The sequence below is a fragment of the Telmatherina bonti genome (assembly GCF_933228915.1).
Source record: "Telmatherina bonti genome assembly, chromosome: 8".
Classification (NCBI taxonomy): Eukaryota; Metazoa; Chordata; class Actinopteri; order Atheriniformes; family Telmatherinidae; genus Telmatherina; species Telmatherina bonti.
This window is the reverse complement of record NC_136626.1, coordinates 30,154,921-30,176,333: the sequence shown is the minus strand read 5'-3', so window position 1 is coordinate 30,176,333 and position 21,413 is coordinate 30,154,921. Positions and strand designations below refer to the sequence as shown.

The 21,413-nt window shown below is 38.3% G+C and overlaps 1 protein-coding gene across 1 annotated transcript in view; it reads left to right on the top strand.

Annotated features, from left to right (window-relative positions):
• Window positions 1-21,203, top strand: part of osbpl1a (oxysterol binding protein-like 1A) — a 33,086-nt gene extending 11,883 nt beyond the window's left edge. The window contains exons 10-29 of the mRNA XM_079244968.1: window positions 1,691-1,764; window positions 1,963-2,026; window positions 2,129-2,230; window positions 4,989-5,114; window positions 5,200-5,281; window positions 6,100-6,206; window positions 10,917-11,079; window positions 13,107-13,296; window positions 13,830-13,905; window positions 15,372-15,506; window positions 15,641-15,738; window positions 16,372-16,554; window positions 17,035-17,142; window positions 17,879-17,968; window positions 19,002-19,128; window positions 19,314-19,427; window positions 19,522-19,645; window positions 19,723-19,813; window positions 20,077-20,097; window positions 20,499-21,203. Of these exons, the coding sequence (XP_079101094.1) occupies window positions 1,691-1,764; window positions 1,963-2,026; window positions 2,129-2,230; window positions 4,989-5,114; window positions 5,200-5,281; window positions 6,100-6,206; window positions 10,917-11,079; window positions 13,107-13,296; window positions 13,830-13,905; window positions 15,372-15,506; window positions 15,641-15,738; window positions 16,372-16,554; window positions 17,035-17,142; window positions 17,879-17,968; window positions 19,002-19,128; window positions 19,314-19,427; window positions 19,522-19,645; window positions 19,723-19,813; window positions 20,077-20,097; window positions 20,499-20,601 (2,178 nt within the window). The 3' untranslated portion in view covers window positions 20,602-21,203. The remainder of the gene's footprint in view (window positions 1-1,690; window positions 1,765-1,962; window positions 2,027-2,128; window positions 2,231-4,988; window positions 5,115-5,199; window positions 5,282-6,099; window positions 6,207-10,916; window positions 11,080-13,106; window positions 13,297-13,829; window positions 13,906-15,371; window positions 15,507-15,640; window positions 15,739-16,371; window positions 16,555-17,034; window positions 17,143-17,878; window positions 17,969-19,001; window positions 19,129-19,313; window positions 19,428-19,521; window positions 19,646-19,722; window positions 19,814-20,076; window positions 20,098-20,498) is intronic.
• The last annotated feature ends 210 nt before the right edge of the window (window positions 21,204-21,413 follow it).

Genomic DNA, 21,413 nt, shown 5'->3' with positions numbered 1-21,413 from the left:
CAGCTCTGGATGAGGGAGCAGAAATCCCATTAGCTACCTTGTGTCATAAAAGAAAGTTAGCAACATGCGCTTTGTCCTTTCACTTACAAAAAGTGATGGATGTTCTATAAACTCCAAATCAAGCAAAATTGAGAAATTTCCCATCATGCGACAGTACTTAAAAAATGCTAAAGATTTTAATGCCAGAAAAAGGCAGGAGAGGGAGATTTTACAATAAACAGATGGACTGAAAAGATTCAGGACGTCTGGGTAAACAGATGTTAGATGTCCATGACTTTTAATTTCCTCAGGTGGCCCTGCATGAGAAAAACTGTGATTCCACTGTGTCAGTGCAACTGCATGAACTTGGATGCACCTTAAAAAAACTGTTGTGGTCCAAGTTCTTTAGGCACAAGCTCGTCTCATATGGACAGAAGGACTATTGTCATCTGTTTTGTGGTCAGATAAAGCCACGTTCCAACTGCTTTTAGTAATTAATGATTGTTGGGTCCAAAAATGAGAGAAGAAAATCCTCAAGGCTTCAGTGGCATGCCTGCTGTCTAGATATCACTATTAAAAATATATTACATACCATAAAGAAAGGAATCAGAGAACAACAACCACAGTAGGAGCCTGTCTTAGCTGCCATAAGGCAAGAACAGGGTAATGTCTGGACAGATCATCCTCACACTCGCTGCTAGGGAGCATTTAGAATCAACAGGCATGTTTTTGGGCTGTGGAAGGAAGCCGGTATACCCAAAGTGAACCCACATCAGCATGGGAAGAACATGCCAACTCCACACAGAAAGGCCCCAGCCGAGGTTAAAACTGGGGACCTGCTTACTGTGCTTCAGGAGAGCAACAACAAGTTAATGAAGAAAATACTCTTTTAAAGTTTTCATGCATTTTTGTAAATTTTTCATACTTTTTTGTAATGTAATTAATATTAACCCACGGGAAATATTTCAAATGATCACAAAATCCAGTTGTGTTCCTGGGGTCTAGCGGTAGACCATGTAATGAGGAAAAAAAAAACCTCCTTCCAGTCTGACAAAAGATTCCCTTTTAGACATGGTCTGTCTCTCTTAACAACTTACTCTCCACCACATTTACAGCTATTGAGTGTTGTTGGCTGACAAGCAGCTTGGTTATGAAACATTTTGTGTTTTTCTCTCAAAAAAGGACAGAAAACTAAAATAACAAGTTCAAATATACTGAAACACTGTGAAGCTAAGGGGAACTGCAGGCCTACATGACTTTCTGATGAATCATTACTAATAGCAAACCAGGGCACATACAAGTAGATATGTCACCAATACTTATTAATGCATCACTTTAAACAAAATATTTATCATTGCACTGGGTAAAATTTTTTCACAGTCAACCCTGTTTTATTTCAGTGCACAGATGCACATCATAGAAAATGTGCTTCTCCAGCTCAAGATTAGTTTATATGAGTGCTATTCAACAGTAAAAATAAATTATGGTAACTTCATATTTATGTCCAGACAAACCCTGTAATAATGAGTTTGTTTTCAGTAGCTTGCGATACTAAGTTAGGAAATCAAACCTTTTGCATGTGCTTATTTTTTAGCATTTGCATCATGTTCATGAACAAACATTAAGTACCGTCTCTCATGTCAAGCTAACAAAATAATAGAAATGACTGTATATCTGACTGATAATTCATCTCTTATGCGTCGCTCCACAGAGTTCCAGATTTTTTGGCTGGCGCTCCTACTGGGTTGTCCTTCAGGATGGGGTCTTATCATGGTACCCCAAACAGTAGGTGCAATTCTCACCTCTCACCTTGGCTGCACGCCTTGAATCAGGCATGTGGAAAGATCTCAGGGATCAGATAGAGGGGCCTTGGAGGTGATAGATAAATGTGTTAAAAATAGAAATATTCTGTACTCTGTACTGATAATCTCTCATCACTGATATCCAAAAGAAAAGACCTCTCTCTTTTTCTGTCATACAAAGGTCAGATGCAGCTTCCAGTGTGAAAAGACAAGGGTGTAAGTCTCTCACCAATGCTCACTGTATGGTAAGACAGTTTTTAAAGCATTCTTTCTTTTTAGACTGTGTTGAATGTGCCTTTGTGTGTGAATTTTGGCACCAGAGAATATCTCTTTTTTCCTGTTTCCAGATACGAGCCAAGGATAACTGCTTTTTTACCCTCAAGTGCTTCGATGATAGTGTGCATCACTTCAAAGTATCACCTAAAACAGAGCCAGAGGCAACAAGAAAAGTAAGATTATTTTCTCCTCTTACAGAAAAGCTTAGTAATTATCTTTTATCATTCCCTGATGTCTGAAAGGTTCATCTTTATAAAACACTGGTTCTGGCATACAGAGAACCAGTTCATTCCAGGAACAACAGACTTGGCTTATAGCAAACCAACACGTCAACTGTAACCTGAAAAAATAAGCCCCTGTGCATATGAAAAACTGTACATTTTTCATTACAAGCAGTGGTCACTGCTTTTGTGTGAGCTTAAATAGCAATTCATGAGAATTTGAGACAAAACCTCATACTTTAATTTAAATTAAAAAGTTATATCCTCACTGTAATGTCCAGTGAAAAGAAATGCTAGCAACAGTGGGGGAAAAAAGCTGACATTAAGCGCTTAAAAGTCAAGAGCTTAGGAATCAAAAAGCTGCTGTCATAGTTTGAGGTAAATCCCATTAGCATCTGGCTCTTTCTTTCCTTCTTTGCCAACCCATTTCCAGAACACTCTGGCTTTTTTGGCTCTTATCTAATTAAATACAGTGTCAGTAAGCTTTTTTCACTATGTACAAAAAGCTAGCACGCTAACTTGCTACTGATAACTATCGATTATTTAAACTGTCACATGTGGTTATGGCTTGGTAAAACGAACATTTTTCTGTCAATTACCAGTTTGTGTCAGTTTTGCTTATTTCAGTGAGTTCCCAAGTTATTAGGTAGCCATAGACTTCTTACATAGTTGTCTGTAACATTCATAGCTTAGCCGCTAGGCTAACAGTCACTATGAAAAGTGATAGATATCGCTCTGAAAGTTAGCCGGTCAGAGGTTAATTAGCTGGTAGAGAAGAGGGCCTTAAACAAACAGCAGCAGGTTTCAGAGGAGACACAAACAAACAGGACCAGTATATGTTAATTAAAGGGTTTTGTTAGCTGTGAATTGTGTAAAGCTACTCCAGTGGAGTACCACAGCAAATATACAGAGATGGAAATGAGCATAACAAAAGCCTTTCACTGTGAGATTTCCTGACACCAGAGCTAAACATGCTTTTTAGTTATTCTCAACAGTGCATTTGTTTGTTCTCGAGGCAACAACTCTGGTTTGATCCATTAATAATAAAGCACTGCAAAACATCACTCCAGCTACTTTTTTATACTTTTAAAGTGTCTGTATTTTTTAGAGCAACTGTGCTTGAATTATGTACATTTCTGAGGCATTGCTAATTTTCATGTCAAGCTGCTTTTTCTTTTTGAGAGTACAATATACGTCGGCAGGAATTTCAGAATCGTCTGGGATTTTGCTCTATATCAGCCTCAAATTCTTACAAGGGGGTTTGTGATGTGTTTCCTTCCCCAAACTTGGTTATATTATTGTTATCCACTCGATCAGACAACGAGCCACAGGAGAAGGAGGGGCACTGAGAGGCCACAGCAATTTGGTGTTTCTGCAAAACTGCAGAGAAAGTGTTTATTACTGCCCCTCATGTAGTTTTGGATAGGCTTCACATTAATGAAGGATGCAATTCCATTCAAACCTCCCTGGGTTTCAATTCCCTCAGTTTGTCTTCAGTTCTGCACAAATATTGCAATAAGACAAACAAAAGACAAGGTTTGTGTTTTTGACTGATGGCTTTGGCAGCTTAGGGAACAAGCTGTTCAGGAGTTTTAGATCTGAGTGTCCAGTATCTTACAAAGCCAGAAAATAAAGAAAAATCAATTTAAATTTATGGATGAACTACAGGAAACAAAAAATCTCATTTTCATCTTAGTGTTGACATATGGGAAGCTCAGTGCATGAGCAGGGTGCAGGAAGCTCACATGCAGTTCTACATGAAGGTAGAGGTTTCTTATTTCTTTTTATGTTTGTGGGTTTGTGTGTCTTCATATATATTCAGTCATTCATTCATTTTCTACACGCCTAGTTCAATTAAGGGTCACAGGGAAGCTGAAGCCTATCTCGGCAATCATTGGACGAGAGGCAGGGTCCACCATGGCAGGGCCAACACAGAGCGACAAACAGCCACTGGTGCTCACATTTAATCCTAAAGAGAATTTAAGAGTTCTTCATATATATAGTTATTGTGTAATTGCTTTATAAAGGAACAAAGACCGGACAGAAAAGCCTGAATTTTTCTTCCCCACAATGACAGTGGACTGAATGGCACAGTATGTTTTCACACATTTAAGCTTAAACTTTACTTTTTAGCCAAAATAAACAACAATTAATGAAACGTCTGTTTTAGGTAGAAAAGATCACTGCAAAGTCGTCCCATTGGGCACAATGTTCTTTAAGATTAATTAAACTCTTCATTATACTGGAGCAGCCTTGAATGTGGACACATTTGTATGTATCCACACGTTCATGATGCTACGTATGATAAATTACACCCAAACAACCTGTCCCCTCTACTAAAGTGTCCTCTTTTTCACTTACTCAGGTATGGTCTACCTAGTTTAAGCTGTTAGGCATTAGGAATAATAGTATGGTATGGTTCTCTGACTTTGTTACAAAATGTTTTCTCAGAAATGCTTTAAAAAACTGCTGGCATTGCACACGTGCAGTGACACAAACGTGTTTTTTTCCCCCCAAGTACCAGTGTTGATTGTCCTATTTGTCTATCATGGTGGTGCTCTAAGATATTTTTGAATGGTTTTGTTTTGATTTAATGTGAGGTTGTGCAAAGCCATGAGTAAAATAAACAAATAATGAAATAATTAAAATGAAGAAAAAAAAAAAAACTGTTTTACTGTAATTCTTTTTGTAATATACATTTTTTTTCTAGGCTTGGCTAGATGCCCTGGAAGAGCATACAGCTTACAGCACACATTACTGCTCCCAGGAGCAAGGAAGTGAGGAGGAGGACGATGAAGAAGTGTTGTCGCTCGGGGAGCTAAATGAATCACTACAGGTGGCTGTGAAAAAGAAAGAAAGAAAAAAAAAAGCGCAATGCTTTCATTTATTTGCATTCTTCTCATGTCTCTCTGATTCACCAGGCAGCAGAGGTCAGCCAGAAGAAGCTGGAGAAGGAGGTGGTGGCTTTCTTGTCCATGATCGAAGATGATGGGCTGTCAGAACGTAAAACCTGTTATTTTACTACCGTCTAAATTTGTTCGTGTTTTTTTTCTCCCTCCGGTATCATATACAATTTGGTGCTAAATTAAAGGCAAAACTAAGATGTATTTTTTTCAGCATTGGTCTGCCATGTCCAGTAAGGATTTCAGAATATGCTGACATTGATTTTTTTAGTTTATTGAACTCTCCTGGAGACATATATTTAAAACCTTCTTCTATTTGCAGCCTTGTTAATGATGGAAAATGGTGCCATCTAACATGTCATCCCAAAATCACCCTGAAGTTTTAAACTATGGTGACCACAAAGGCCATAGCATGTAACTTGTAATACTTTCATACTCATTAAACTGATTAAACCATTCAGTGGCCTCTCGTGTCCCTTGGACAGGGTCAATGTCATGCAGAAAGAGAAGACATTCATCAGAAGTAATTCATCATAGAATAAAGACAGATGTAACATAGAGTGCACTGATTAAAAAAACCTCTTCATTTCTTGTGTTTCCATTCTTGTTTATTCCGATTTTCCCTTTAATTTTTCAACAATCTGCATGTAAAAAAGAGAAACTAAATGGCTCTGAACCATTCAAGAGGGGAAATGAAAATGCAATGATTGAGACTGTGCGCATCATCAAATAGAGTTTGTGTTGAGGAATTTTTGTAATACTTCTAATTAAGACTCTGCCATCTGTTTATGTCATCAGGGATTTTAAGAGTGTGTATGCAGTGTGTTTGTAGCTTTTCTGAGAACAGACAAACAAATTTGTACTTGACATTTGTCCCTTTTTTTGTTTTGTTCATCCATTTGCATTTGATCCCTTCAGGATTTCCATCAGCTGTTCTGCAAAAAATGCAGGAAATCTGTGAGTTGTCCAGTGAGACCACCTCCAGTCTCAGTTTATGTCTCAGCCTCTTCTCCAAGCAAGAAGGGGTAAGTGTTTTCATCTAAATTCCTGATGGCTCCATTTAGTTTTGTTTTTTTATTATTATTTATGTAGTTTACAAATAATGAACTGCATCTTTAGTTTTTTTTTTAAACTGGATTTGATTTACATTTAGTGGTCATTTTATTAGGTACACTTGTTCTAACTGCTCGACAACATAAATATCTAATCAGTCAGTCAAGTTTACGTGACTAAATGTATTTAGTCATGTAGACATAGCACCAAGATGAGCACCTGAAATAAGGAAAATTGAGATTTAAGTGATTTTGTTCGTGGCATGGTTGTGGGTGTGAGTATTTCAGAAACTGCTGATCTGCTGGGATTTTCCCACACAGCCATCTGTAGGGTTTACAAGGAAGGTCTGAAGAAGAGAAAATATCCAGTAGGCAGCAGTTGTCTGGACCAAAATGTCTTGTTGATGTCAGAGGTCAGAGGAGAATAAACAGACTGATTGGAGATGATAGAAAGACAACTGGAAGACAGATAAGTATTGGTTCTAACCAAGATATGCAGAATATCATGTCTGAACACACAACACATCCAGCCTTTAAGCATATCTGCAACAGCAGCCTTGTCAGGGCTGATGAGTTTCCTTTTCAGCTCCACATTCAGATGGTAGAAACAGTATGGTGTAAACAGCATGGATCCATCCTGCCGTGTATTGATGGTTCAGGTTGGCAGAGGTGTGATGGTGTGGGAGATATTTTCTTGGCACACTGTGGGCCCCTTAGTACCAATATGTCATGGTTAAAACTCCACAGAGTATTGCAGCTGACCATGTCCATCTCTTTATGAGCACAGTGTAGCATCTTCCAGCAGGACGATGCACCATGTCACAAAGCTCACATCATGTCCAGCTGCTTTCTTCAACATGACGATGAGTTCACTGTACTCCAGTGAACTCCACAGAGACCAGAACCAAGCAGATTTTGGTTGAGCGGGAGATTCTCGCAGCAACTGTGTGATGCTTCGTGTCATCATAGAGCAAATTCTCCGAAGATGGTTTCCAACACCTTGTTGAAGAATTAAGACAGATTTTTAGTTAAAGGGGATCCAACCTAAAAACTAGCATTACATAACGAATACAGAGGCAACTGAGTCTAAGTTTACTTGCATCAGAATGATTATGTGACAACATCTGAACCATTTGATTCCTGAGGACATTTATTGGTTCTCTGTGACACGTAAAGCATTCCAGTTTGTTTTAGTATCCGTGAAATAAGTAACAAAGACTTTTTCTCTGAAGAAATGATGGTTTCATGTTTAATGTTTCTGTAGAAATGGAACAAAGGAAGACTGAATGTTTCTTTGTGATGTGTGTGAATTGAAAGTTAAACTATGAATGCTGTAATCAAAAAGATCCTTGTCTGTTATGACCTTTAGTCGTGTTGGGGTGTTTTTCTTTAGACTGGAAAGTAACAACAACTACGTTTCATGGGAATGTGCTGACACAGTTCCCACCTTATGACGTTAGCTCGGTGGTCTGTAGTAATTTAAAGCTGTGAGATGGTTGGTATTGTGTGTGATTCAAGAGATTTGATTATAATGAAAGCATTTAGTGCATTGATTTCATCCCCCACAAAGAGTTGATATCATCTCTTTATTGGACATCAAACCCTCCAAACATGTCGATCCATTTATTTTAAAAAAAAAAAAAAAAAAAGTGGTGTTAAGTTGTGGAGGTGGTGTTGTGTGGCTTGTAGATGTGCATGAAGTTATGAGTTCCTTTTACACTTCAAGCTCATTTTAATTTAGTTGATAGCTGAAAGCAGCATGTTGTGAAATCACATTAGTGCCACAGAGGAACCGTTGTCGAAGCCAGTTCACTACACTGGCCTCAAGCCCAGCAACACTGAGACTCAGCTGTTGTCTGCAGACAATCAGCGCCCAGTGAGGCTAGACCACATTCACCATCCTCAATTGCAGCATATTTAGAATGTTAAATCGTAAAATTGATATTTTTATAGTAAATTTCTCAGGAAAATCAGATGTTGAAAGAATGGCAAGTGAAACAAACGGTGCAGACATCTCACTTGCAGCTCTGTGAAGCTGCAGTAGATGTGAGCTGATTTGAGAGAACAGCTTCCCAGATGCAGTCTAACAAGAAAGTTTCATTTGACAAGAATGGTTTTTGTTCATTAGCATGTCGACAATGTAAACAGTATCGCAAAACATGAAATAAATGCAGTTTTTTAAAGATGCGTTGTTAAAGCAAATTAATGATCATAGTGTTACTTAAGGGGGAAAGTTACAGACACAGAAGTTTTTATGTTGATATATTTGACTCTACATTAAAAGTTTGTATTTGTAATTCTTTAACAAACATTGCTAGTGTTTTTTGAAAGTGTAATATTCCTCATTTATATGCTGTCTGGCTCACCAGAGACCAACTGTTGACATAATCCTGGTGGTGGCCTTTTACTCCGCATTCTGCTCCCTGCATATCACATTTTTCTATATCCCCCCTCACTTCAACAAATGAAAAAACCCTCAAGCGAAAAGCCACAGTAGATTCTTAAAATGGCAGGTTTTTCTCACAGATTTTGATAAGGAGGGCTCGGTTGTTTCACAGAGTGGAATAAAAGATCCACAAAGAATGTGTTTGCAGCATTTGCTGTGACATGAATAAAATGAAGTTCCCCCTCAATCCCATTTTTCAGTGACATGGTTGTTGTTTTCCTGGAGTTTGTGCTGCTGAAGACAATAATTATTTCAATAAAAACAAGATTCTGGATATTATTTACTTATACCTGAGATGATAAGAAATAAAGACACAACATTCACTGGGACTGACTAAATTCACCAGTAAGCACTGGCAATTCTTTGCAACATTGGAAATAATTGGCAGATATGCCCAGATTATAATGAGTTGTCCAACTTGCGAGAAGTCAGCGGCAATAAGCAAACTGACGTTTTCAGACAGTCACAGTTTCAGACTCTGTTACTTAATGTTGCTTTTACATGACAGGTTGTCCCAGCCCATAAGGCAGGGTGCACCCTGGTCAGGTTACCAGTGTATCATTGGGCCAACACAGAGACAAACTACTCACACTCACTACTAAAGAAAATTCACAGTGACCAGTTAGCCCTGCAGTAAGGAGCAGAGGAAACCTGACTGCAGTTTTTAGCAAACAGTAATACACTGTAAGCTTAGATAGATAGATAGATAGATAGATAAATAGATAAATAGATAGATAGATAGATAGATAGATGGTTTGCTCAGTGTAAAATGGACTGAAATCAGCTTTTGCCAGCAATGAAAATCTGAGAGTTTTTTATTTTTTTATTTTTTATTTTTAGTCTGTGTTGTTTCGTATTGCAGTGGAGATAATTCTCTGCACGATATGAACCAGATATGAACCAGAGTGAGAATTCTTCACCGTCAACACCTCTGATTTTTCAGACGGCTGTTGCTTTAGATGCACTGATGTGATAAATGCACACTTGAGCTGCTTGGATGTAGAAATCTATGCATATTCTCCCCTACTGTACATAATGATGCTTAGACTCAGTCCTTCATTGCTTAACATTCTCAGTTTTTATTAAAATCAACTTGCTGCATTTGTTTTTACATTAACTGCGTTATTGTCTCTAATTCAGCTTTAGTTTGAATTTCTCTGGGATCTCTAGAAGAGACTAAAGCTGAGACTGCGTCAAACTGCACTTTCTGCGTTCAATATCCAGTCCAGCGCTTTCAGTGTTTACACCTGGGCTGAGCCTTCATTGCTCAGCTGTGCAGCCTTTTGAACTGTGATTTGCAGCAGCAGCGCACAGAACAAAAGGCTCACAGGATCTCAGAGCTCACCATGAATAGGCCTGGTTTCAATGGGAGGAATTCAAAAATGTACTGTGGCGCCGTTTGCATATGATGGTTTTTTCAGTCTGAATGGAGCAGCGAGGCCTGCGCTCAATCCCGCCCTCAATGAAATGATACTGAATCACTTCCAGCTCCTGCAGCTCAGCTTTTTAGCACTACGCCTGTTGCAGCTTGATGCCAGGATTTCCTCCATAAAGAGTCCTCAAAGTGTAATGATGGCAAAGTGATCTGCAGTCTGTCTTTATGCAGCAGTTCCACCACCTTTCCAGCTTGTTACTGTTATCTTCCCGGTTATCGTCTGCTGACATTCATTTTGTTTCTGACTACATACTAAGTTACAGTGGACTAAGGCACTGAAATTAGATTTTTTTTAGAAAAGGTACAGCTCTAAATTAAGCTCCTACTACCAACGATAATATAGTATAAAAAGGTTTAGCTAATGGTTAATTCAGCGTCCATTACCTGTCATTTGATCCCCTCTGCAGGAATCATGTTCTCCGACAGGTCATTTGAGACTGCAACGTCAAGGCAGCTGTCCTCTATTACAGAAAAAAACATGGCTCTTCCCTCTCAGCTCCATCTCAGTCTCTCTCTGTGGGTCCGATAATGAGGGGATAGAGCAGAGGGGAGGATCAGTCAGTCAACATGCTGTTTATTTGCCGACCTTCTGCCATCACAGCCCATCTGACCGTCACATTTTGTTTGAAATGAGAGGTGGAATACAATTTGGCGTTGTCTCATGAACATTTGCGCATCTTTGGTTTGTGGTTACTGAATGCACAGGACAGAATTAATGTTGATCTCTCCGTGAGTGATTAGTCTGTCCCTTTTTTTTTTGTCTCTGTGTGTTTTTGTGTGCGTGTGTGTGTGACGAGCTCAGGTGCGCAGTCTGAAATTGGAGCAGGAGGTAGAGAAAAATAAGATCCTCTCTGAAGCGCTGCAGACTCTCGCTACAGAGCACAACGAACTTGAGCAATCCATCGTCAAGGGATCTTCACCGCGGAGTGCCCTCAGCGAGGATGAGTTCCACGACGCTGTGTCTGGTGAGTTGACAAGTTATCAAACACACTCGGGACGTTGAGGAGATTCTGTGACAGAGATTCGCTGCTCTTTCATTCACCTGTAGGACACTGGAATACTTTTTCCTGCCAGTGAATGCCTTTGGTATGTTTGCCGCTCCTTGAGCCTCAAGTGTTGCCTGGTTGTGTCAAAATTATGCATCTGGCGGATGTGCCATGTTTTTTGTTTTTTTTTTAAAAAGTGGCTACAAAACTGAAATAGTTGCACCTGTTGTTCATTCTAATGTTTAATTCCACCGTTTAAAGCCTTATACGACCACTTTTATGAATGGGAGGAAGTGAGCATGAATGCATCACTGAGCTGAGTTAAATTAAATGATAATGCAGCTTTGCATGAGACATTTGCATTTATTTTTGTAGAGCATGTAGATATTAAAGACTGATGAAGCACAGAATAAATTTAAGTTGATTTAATCTCACTTAATCATTTCATTTTTGTTGTTCATTGACGGGGCCTGTTAATAACACACATAATTACTTGACTGAAATCATTTCATATTCCTGGCATTGTTTTGCACAATTGTAAGAATCATTTGTATTCACCATTCATCTGCTGTTTTCACTGAGGTTTTCTACCATTTGCCATTTCGTTTTCTGCCTTAGCTTACTGGTAACTGTTTATTCCGATGTGCTCAACCTTTTGTTTGTGATCTATTGAATCTCATAGTATTTCATAACATTAGTGGTTCAGACTTTCATGCAAAGCCAAAACAAATCTGTATTGGTATGGTAACATTTTGGATTTAAAGATAAATGAATAAATAAGGTATAGCCGATTTGGCCAAGTCGATTTGTAGGATTAGCAGCAGAAAGGTGATGGTCTAAGGTACTAAATAGTTTAAGCTGACTGTAATGGGGATTAGTCTGTAGCCTGTAGATCTGATTGTGTAAAGAAAAATGCTTTAAATCTACGAAAAATAACAAAAAACAACAATTCAGCTATGCAGCAGAGCAAAAATAAAAGTGTGTTCAGCCAGAGGCTTCTTCAGCTGTCCTGCAGTAAAGACCTGAGTAGAATATTATGTCTGTCCACAGCAGCAACCGTGCATAATGTCTCTTTACAGCAAATATTTAGATCATCTTTACATTTATTTTTATTTTCATTCAATAAGTGAACCAAAAAATGAGAAATCATTGCAATTATTTTTGTGAAAGTAGACTATAATAATTAAAGTGTTGCGTTAAGTGTTGCTATCTGACCAGTACTAATATTAATGCTTAACAGACAGCGGTCACAATATTTGGGATATTATGTGATGCTGTAAGTGTTTACTTTTTTGTTTTTGTTTTTTTGTTTGTTTTTTTATTTAACTTGAAAAATGATAATAACTTAAACAGTCTAAACAGAATAAGAAAAGCTGATTTGTCCTCAATTTAAAATCTTCCAGCAAAAATTAAGCTAATAAACAAGTGAATAACAGTCATATGAATCAAACCCATTAGAACATACGTGTAGTGACATTTAACTGTTTGTTACACAGCCGAAGTGTTGCCACATTAATCATTCTGTACGTTGACGTGTCCATGACTCAGGTGGGAGAGTAGATTGTCCAGTCAGTGACATTTGTGTTTGAAAAACATGTGAATGAGTGACCCATAAAGGGCCTTACAGGACTTATAGACGGTTTAAATTACAGTCTTATTGTATTACAAAAAGAAACTTGTCTGCATTGTTAGTTTTTGTTCACAAAATTATTGTAAAGAAGACTTTCTTTTAAGTTGAACAATTTTTAGGCAAATATTCAATTTTCGAGTAGAAAAATTATGTAAATAAATCTGTTAATCTGATTATCTGAATAATCTTGGGTTTTGTTTAATTCCAGTATATCCACTGGAGACACGTTTACAACATACACTCACTTCAGCCTTGGCTTTTCTTTCAGGCTTGAAGGTGTATCTTCTTTGACTGATTAACAGCTTTTGTTGTGACCCTCTTTGAAAGATGATTCTTACAAACATGCTAAATTATCTCATGCATTCATCTCTGTCAGAATCAGGCTCCGAGCTCTCACTGAGCGGCTTTGAGACAGTTGCCAGCCATTCCTGTGACGAGGACGAGGAGGAAGACGAAGGCTCTGTCATGCTAAGCAGCACTTGCAGTAGCCCCACCACCAGCATGTTGCAGGAGGATCACCATGGAGACGGGGATGAGACCCAACCCAATGGGATAACAAAGCATAGGTCAGCAGCGTAATAAGCCCCTACAGTTTCCTAAATTGGCCGCGCACCTCCTGTGCCTTTTATCTCTGGTTTAGAGACGAAGTAAGTCAGCAGAGAGCCTGCCTTCCCATATCAGTCTGCTATTGTAGATATCTCAACCTGCGCTGAGAGTTCAGTACTTTGAGTGTTTTTATTTTTTCCCCGTCTTCCCTCCGGTCTTTCTATTTCATCATGTTAATAATTTAAAGTGACGGCCAGGCTGGTAAAGGCTCAGGAAAGGGTTGCATTGACGGGGCTGAGCTCTGTGTCGACACTGTTAAATATTGATAAGGTCACAGTGTAATGCATCAATCAGTTAACGGCGTGATCCCATGTTTGCTGATCCCTCAGCAGTATGTATGGTTTACAGGATTTAGGTGTATTTTGACACCCTAACTTCATTATTATAGTACGTGACCTATAAAATACATTATAATATTTCTGGATTTTAGAGCACTAAAACAAAATAAGTTATTAGATGCCATTTACAAAAGTTCTATAATTATGTATTTCAGGATGAGCTTACCTGCACCAATGTTTTCAAGAAATGACTTCAGCATCTGGAGTATCCTGAGGAACTGCATTGGCATGGTGAGAATGATATTCCACTGTTGTCTTATTGTTCCTGTCATTCAGGTAGCATTCAGTGGACTGCTTTGAGATATATATGTTTTTTTTTTTTTTCTTTCGTGTTCTTTCATCTTTTTAAATGTATGTTAAAATTATGAAAGACAGTAGCTGTGGCAAGAGGAACAATCCGAATGATTTCATGATCCTCTTACTTCTCTGATGCAGGTATAAGATTCACATTCTTGGCCAGAATGAACATATCTCTTCTGGATCCTTTACCATGTAGTCCAAAGATTATTAATATCCACAATTTTGTTTATATCCAAATACTAAGCAAAGTTAATGGCAGCTGTCAACATCAGATCTGTCCTAACTTCTCCCCAACTAACCAGCAAGAACAATAATTGCCCTTCCAGTTATTCTGGAGTTTTTCCTTTCCTTTTTTTTTTTCCTTCCACTGACTCCAGCTGCCCTGTGCATGTGGAGGACAGAGGATTAAATTAAAATGAAGATTCAGTGCATTGTGCTGATTCCCTTGGTGAGGCAATAATGAATTATTTTATGAAATCGTTTAAATTGGAGTGATGTGGATCATATAATGGATTTGTTTCAATTAGATCACAATTAGACTAGAAAAGATACCTTTGTTGTACATTGGTACTTCAATTTGACTCTCGTTTGCAACTGAAAATTAAGTCATTACACCCTCCTGAAACAACGTGAAGGATTTATTAATATTTTTATAACAATGTATTGATTGAAAATGTAGGAAAAAAAACCTTGAGAATCTCAAGGAATGGTGTAACAGTGGTATGGTTAGCCGAGTTAGCCAAAAGCAGGTTAGAATAATTAACCACAGTCCAACTATACAGAAAAATTATTATCTCAGGTGGTTGAGACTAAAAAAGAAGGTAAAAATAATATTTTGACTTACATTCATGTATCAATCAATGCTAACTGCTCGATAACTAGCTTAATAATCAGCAGCTTTTTGCTAGCATATTCTCTATATCAATTCAAGTATCAATAATTTTGTATATCAGTCTCCATGAATTGTAAATTACTACAGAATTTAAATTGCAAACATACAAAGTTTGCAGCTTTTCAACCTGCATTGATAATATAAACTTTTCTGTCATGTTAGCGTTAGCATTAGCATTTAGCTCAGAATGTATCCCACAGAGCTCATAAATAACACAATATTTGCATAATGATTGGAAAGCGTAATCATGACATGGCATGAAGAAAGAAAAAAACTTTAGGAATCCTATTGATCTTGTGTTTTAAGATTATGTTTACTGGCCTTTGGCTACCAGAGGGTCTACAGTATGATTAAGCTTTTGTCCAGAGCAAAACGCAAATTAGAACGCAAAATTCAACCACCAATAACTTCAGCCTTGTCACCAGTAAGCATATTTCTTTACAAAATGTATTTGTCTTTGTGCTGAAACCTTGTTCCTCATTTCCCTCCCTCACATCTCTTTTAGGAGCTTTCTAAGATCACAATGCCAGTGATTTTCAATGAGCCGCTCAGCTTTTTGCAGCGGCTGACAGAATACATGGAGCACACGTACCTCATCCACCAGGCCAATGCTTCCTCAGATTCCATTGAGAGAATGAAGGTAGAAAGCTTTGTGACATTACTCACTGAAGTGGCCCCATCTTGTGCAGTCTGACAGAATTCAGCTTTGCTTTTGAAAGTTTAGTGTGTTTGATTTGGTGTGTGTGTGTTTTGTTTCCTGTCAACTGCTGGCAGTGTGTGGCTGCATTTGCTGTTTCCGCTGTGGCTTCCCAGTGGGAGCGGACAGGTAAACCATTCAACCCACTGCTTGGAGAAACGTATGAACTGGTCAGGTAAGCAGGATTAGTCATTGTTTTATACAAATTGTAGAAACTTGTGGATATTTGTTAAGTTTTAAAGTGTCAAAAAATTTGCAAATATGACCGTTGGTGTTGTGTTCACCTGCTTTTTGCTTGAAGTCAGCAGTTATATATAAACAAACCTAAATAAGAAAAGTTTGAAGAGTTTGAAAAACCAGACCTGTCCAGGGTGTACCCTGTCTCTTGCACAGTGATGGGCTCCAGCTTCCAGCAAACCTGAATTGGACTAAGTGGTTGGGAAAGTGGATGGATGTAGTCCTCTCCCAGGAGCCTGGAGCTTGAGGGTCCTACTTAGTATTTTAGTCTGATTAGAGCTGTTTTGGGGCAGAAATATCTGATTAAGGCTATATATACTGTTATTTTAAGCAAAATGTTAAAAATTTGTCCCAACTTTCATTTTCAGATGCCCTTAATTTAAAAAAAAAAAAAAAAATCATTTTAATGCTGTAAATGACTATTTAAACTTCCATTTTCCATACCATACAAAGTTATTTTGATTTTGGGATTTTATTTACCAGTGATTTTCCAAAGTTTAGCTTATCAAACACACTAACTTCTGTGTGTTGGTCCATCAATTTATTCATTTTTATTTTATCCTTTCCTTAGAGAGGATCTCGGGTTCAAGCTCATATCAGAGCAGGTGAGCCACCACCCTCCAGTCAGCGCCTTCCATGCTGAGGGCATGAAGCAAGACTTTGTGTTTCATGGATCGATCTACCCCAAACTTAAGTTCTGGGGAAAGAGCGTAGAAGCTGAACCAAAAGGCACCATAACACTGGAGCTGCCCAAGTAAGCACCTCAAGGAGGAAGCACCATTCTTAAACAGCGGCCGTGTGAATAAGCTGTAATGTAAAAGCTTACGTGTTTTTTTTACGTGTTCATTTTCCCCTCTCATGTTGTGCTGCCATGCCATGTGTGTGTGTGTGTGTGTGTATGTTTGTGCATGTGAGTCTTTATATTCCTGTAAAGAATTAACATTTTCCTGCTCAAAAATCAACAGCAAAAATACAGACAAGATTAGATTATGAATTTGTTCTTTTATGTGTTTAGATATTAGCTGTTTAAACAAACTGTTTAAGCTGTTGATGTTTGTTTTAATCTGAGTTCTTGCTGCACAAAACTATCAAATCGTTTTCAGAAGGTCATGTATTACCTCACTGAGCTGCAGTAACATGTGTGCAGTCTGTGCAAATGATCTGCAGATTTGATCTAATTTTATCCCTGAATCTGAACAACATTCTCCCAAGTTAATTATTTTTTTTCCTGCAGGTACAACGAGGCGTACACATGGACAAATCCTATATGTTGTGTTCACAATATCATTGTTGGTCAGCTGTGGATTGAGCAGTATGGAAATGTGGAATTAATCAACCACAGGTAAAAGGACGAAACAGTCTACAGCTTAATATTATAGGAGTGACCATATCACTTAAAAGATAAATAATGACAAAGTACCTGTTGTTACTGTATACGCCTGGACTGTGTCAGGTTCAAATGGAAAATATCTTCTTGCTTTAAAGAACTGAATTAATTATTTGTCATCATGCCAGATCACATTAAAATCAAATCAGAGACGACAAACTGAGGAGCTGTGATGCATATTTGATAGTTGTTGTGGAGAGAGGCATCGTCTTCAATATTAAATATGAATCACTGTCATTAGATTTCATGGGACGTTTTCTAAGCGGTTTTTCTATTTAGAGATTAAAATGAACAATCAATAGCAAGGTAATCTGAAAAAAGGAATAATGTATAAACATCTTACATGTTTATCATGGGTTTTATCCTGGTTTGAGTCGTGACTGATATGTTCCACAAACACTCCACTTCTAACAGCAAATTCTCTTTTTTCAGTCCATCACGACACCACATAAAACTCATTAATTTTCTTTGACTTCCATTAATGTGGGTATTTTTAAACTCTCCTACTGATCTCATGGATCAAAAATATGGGTACTTGACATGTGTTACAAGCCTGCCACAGCTGATATTTAGAGGAAATGTGATCACTGAGTTGGAAAATGGACAGAATAAATGAAGAAGTTCATATGATTCAGCAAGCTCAAAGCGAAAGTGTCATTTCAAAGTTTTTTTTCTTCCTTTTTTTTCACAGAACTGGTGAAAAATGTTGTCTGAATTTCAAGCCATGTGGACTGTTTGGAAAAGAACTCCACAAAGTTGAAGGTTACATCCTCGATAAGAGGTAGAACACCATCACAAAGCCTTGTGAAGTGAATCTTAGTATAAGCCTGGAAAAAAATCATGCTAGATATGTGATATAGAATTCACACTACACGCTGGATTATTGATGACTGAATAGATTTCAAAGTGCATAGTTTATTAATCTGTCAAACAGGAGGTTAAAATATGGATGTTGATGGAAATTTCACATCTACTCCCATTTTCTACAGCAATGTAATCCGGTTTATCAACAGACACGGTACTTTTATCACTGGGAATAGATTCTCTCAGGTCCTAGATGTCTATAGATACTGAGGATACACATACAAATATTGTGATTGTGGAGCAATTCTTCATTTATTTTAACTTTTCAGGAGTTTCGTCAGAAAATCTGGCCAAAGTTTAAGAAATTAAAGCAATTTAAGCTTAATTTCTAAATCAAAACTTATGTCATTAAGAAGCAAGTTTAATACAGTAATCTGGATTTGTACCAACTCTCTCCACTAACTTTAATTTTTTTTCTTTTTGGTGTAATCTTTCGTAAGATAAATCAAAATTTCAACAGTCCTCTCTCGACACTTACCCCTACCTGGCTGAGGAGCTATTGACACACTTTATAAAACCTTACACCAATGAATAGCTCTTGTGGGATGTGTGAACTGGTGCAAAATAAAAAAATAAAAAAAAGAAATACACAAACAGAAAACTGCAGGAACAAAGAGGAGCAGATGGTTCAATCATAGAGGAGGGCACAAACAGCCAGTGACTCAACGTGAATGAGTGGACTCTACCACAGTGTTCAACCACAAGAGCAAGGCTAAAAATACATGAGCAGACACACAACATACAATAGTTACGCAGAAGAAAAAGTTTTTCTTCTTTTTCCTTCTTTCTTAAACCTGAATGATCGGGTTGGCATTTCCAGAAATGCTGCACACATGAAAGCGCTCGTATGGATTCGTGAAGCTTTGTTGATTTTTATCTTTTGAAGCTCCAAAACTGACTGAAGTCATCACTAGTATTTGTGCCTAAGGACATTTTGTGTGTGTTCTCAGCAAAAAGAAGCTGTGTGCGCTCTACGGGAAGTGGACCGAGTGCCTATATGTTGTGGACCCGGCTGCTTTTGACGCCCACAAGAAAAACGACAAAAAAGCGGCAGAGGAGAAGAAGGCAAGCAAAGCGGTATGAATTACTCAACGCCAGCGGGTCCTGCTGGTTTGTAGTTTACAAATCATGAGAATAATGTGATTTATTGAGAACGTGGCAGAGGGGTAATGAGATAATAATATCCAGTCTTGGCAAACATTCGCATTTTGCATCATGCTGAGAAGGCGGTTGTCAGTGCTGCATTTCTGATGCCTGTTCAGGGTTGCAGTGTGGATCAGGAGGAGGTTCCCTCACAAGCTGCAGACACTGTGGAGGTGATTCCTGGCAGCCAGCTGCTGTGGAGAATTGCACCCAGACCAGTCAACTCTGCCCAGGTCCCACTGACTAATGCATGCTCAAACATTCATTAGCTCAAACCTAAAGAGAATTGTGATGTTTAAACATCCAAAATTATTCTTTTAAAAACAGATGTACAGCTTCACGTCCTTTGCGATGCAGCTTAACGAGCTGCGTAAGGAGATGGAGGGTGTGATCCCCCAGACGGACTGCAGGCTCAGACCAGATATACGAGCCATGGAGAACGGCGACATCGGTAATGACCGTCCGTAGTTACCTTGAGCTGAATCCTTTCACTGCAATCTGACACACAAACATGTTGTCTTCAAACAGACCTCGCCAGCGAGGAGAAGAAAAGGCTTGAGGAGAAACAAAGGGCCGCTCGCAAAAATCGCTCCAAGTCTGATGAAGAGTGGAAGACGAAGTGAGTTTTCTCTTTTTAAGGCCAGCCAATGTGTTCAAAGACAGAGCTAAATTCCTTACAAACTCCCTCGCTGTGATGTTATTCGCATTCCTAAATCCTGCTCCATGGTTTATACATGTTTCTGCCTTAAATGCAGCAGTTTGGTCACACTTATCTTTGCTGTTTCACACCCTTTATTTTTTTTATTGTGAAATGTTCATATTTAACTCCTCTTTATCTCCACTTGTCATGTATCTCTGCTGCATCTTCACTTTGATGTTAAGGAATCCTCCCTTGGGCCCGAGGTTAGAGCTGCTCGCTGTTTGATGTGTTTGATATGACCATGTGACCATCAGTGTTTCTGAACACCCTCTATATGCGTATCCTATCTGTAACTGTGTCACATTTTCTATTAAGATGTATTAGAGTTGCTGATGGTAGAACCCCAATCTGAGGCTGATAGTCTGCTCTTCCTTCTTCCTTCTGCCCCCCCCCCACCGCCGCCCACAACAACCAAATCCTTCCTCACCCGCCTAATTGCTGTTAATGTTAGCCCAAAGCAAACAACCGGATCTGTCTACATTCATGAAATGATCTATTTTTAAGACAAAGCATGCCTTCTCTTCCTCCCTCTTTTGCTTTGATTTGTTGAAGTGTTTGTCTCATCGTCTTTCTGGACTCTTACATATCTTCACTGTCTTCTCAGGTGGTTTCAACAGGGGCAAAACCCCCACACCCGCTCCTCAGACTGGCTCTTTTCTGGTGGATACTGGGACAGGACATACAGCCAGCTCCCAGATATTTACTAATGCACATTGCCTGCACAGACAGTTCAGCGCCTGTACCATAAAGAGCTACATTAACTATTAGTTTTCCTGTTTGGTTGTTTTTTTATAATCAGATTAACTACATTGATGACCAGCAAGATGAGAAATACGTTCCTAAACAGTGTGGCCTTAACCTACTTTATAAGAAAAATCGGTGTAGACAAATGTCATTAATCAGTAGTTACTTGACGATGCTTTGAAATGTAGTATTTGTATTTCCACTGAAACCAGTTTGTTATGGGCTTTTAGCCCCTGGACCAGGGCTTTTGGTTTTTAGTGTACGTCTATCTTCTTTTAAATGTTTATAATTGTATATCTGTATATATCCTTTTCGCATCTTCAGCCGTCAGTGACCTCATCTTATTATTCACCATCCCTTTTTGTTCTGGAGTAAAATTCAGCGAACCATGACCTGAACAGAAGTCATTTCGCCTCATGTGTTTTGCTTTGTCAAGTAAATAAGAAGCATATTGTATATTTTATGTTAATAACGCCCTGATTAAATTATTTTAATGATGAGCTGATAACTAGTTTTAATTCTTTTTATTTTTGAAATCACACTGTCATCATTGTGTTGACTACTGCTCAAACCATGTAAAAAGATTTGGAAGAAAAAGATTTTTTTTTTTTTTTTTTTGGAAAATAAAAAGATACATGGATATATCTACAAACAGAGTTTGAAATTACAAGACAGAAAAATATCAATTTATAATGATTTGGTCCCCTATGGAATATTTGGAGTATTTTATTGCAGTCTAAATAAAACAATTCAGTTTATTCCTGCATGTTTTTTC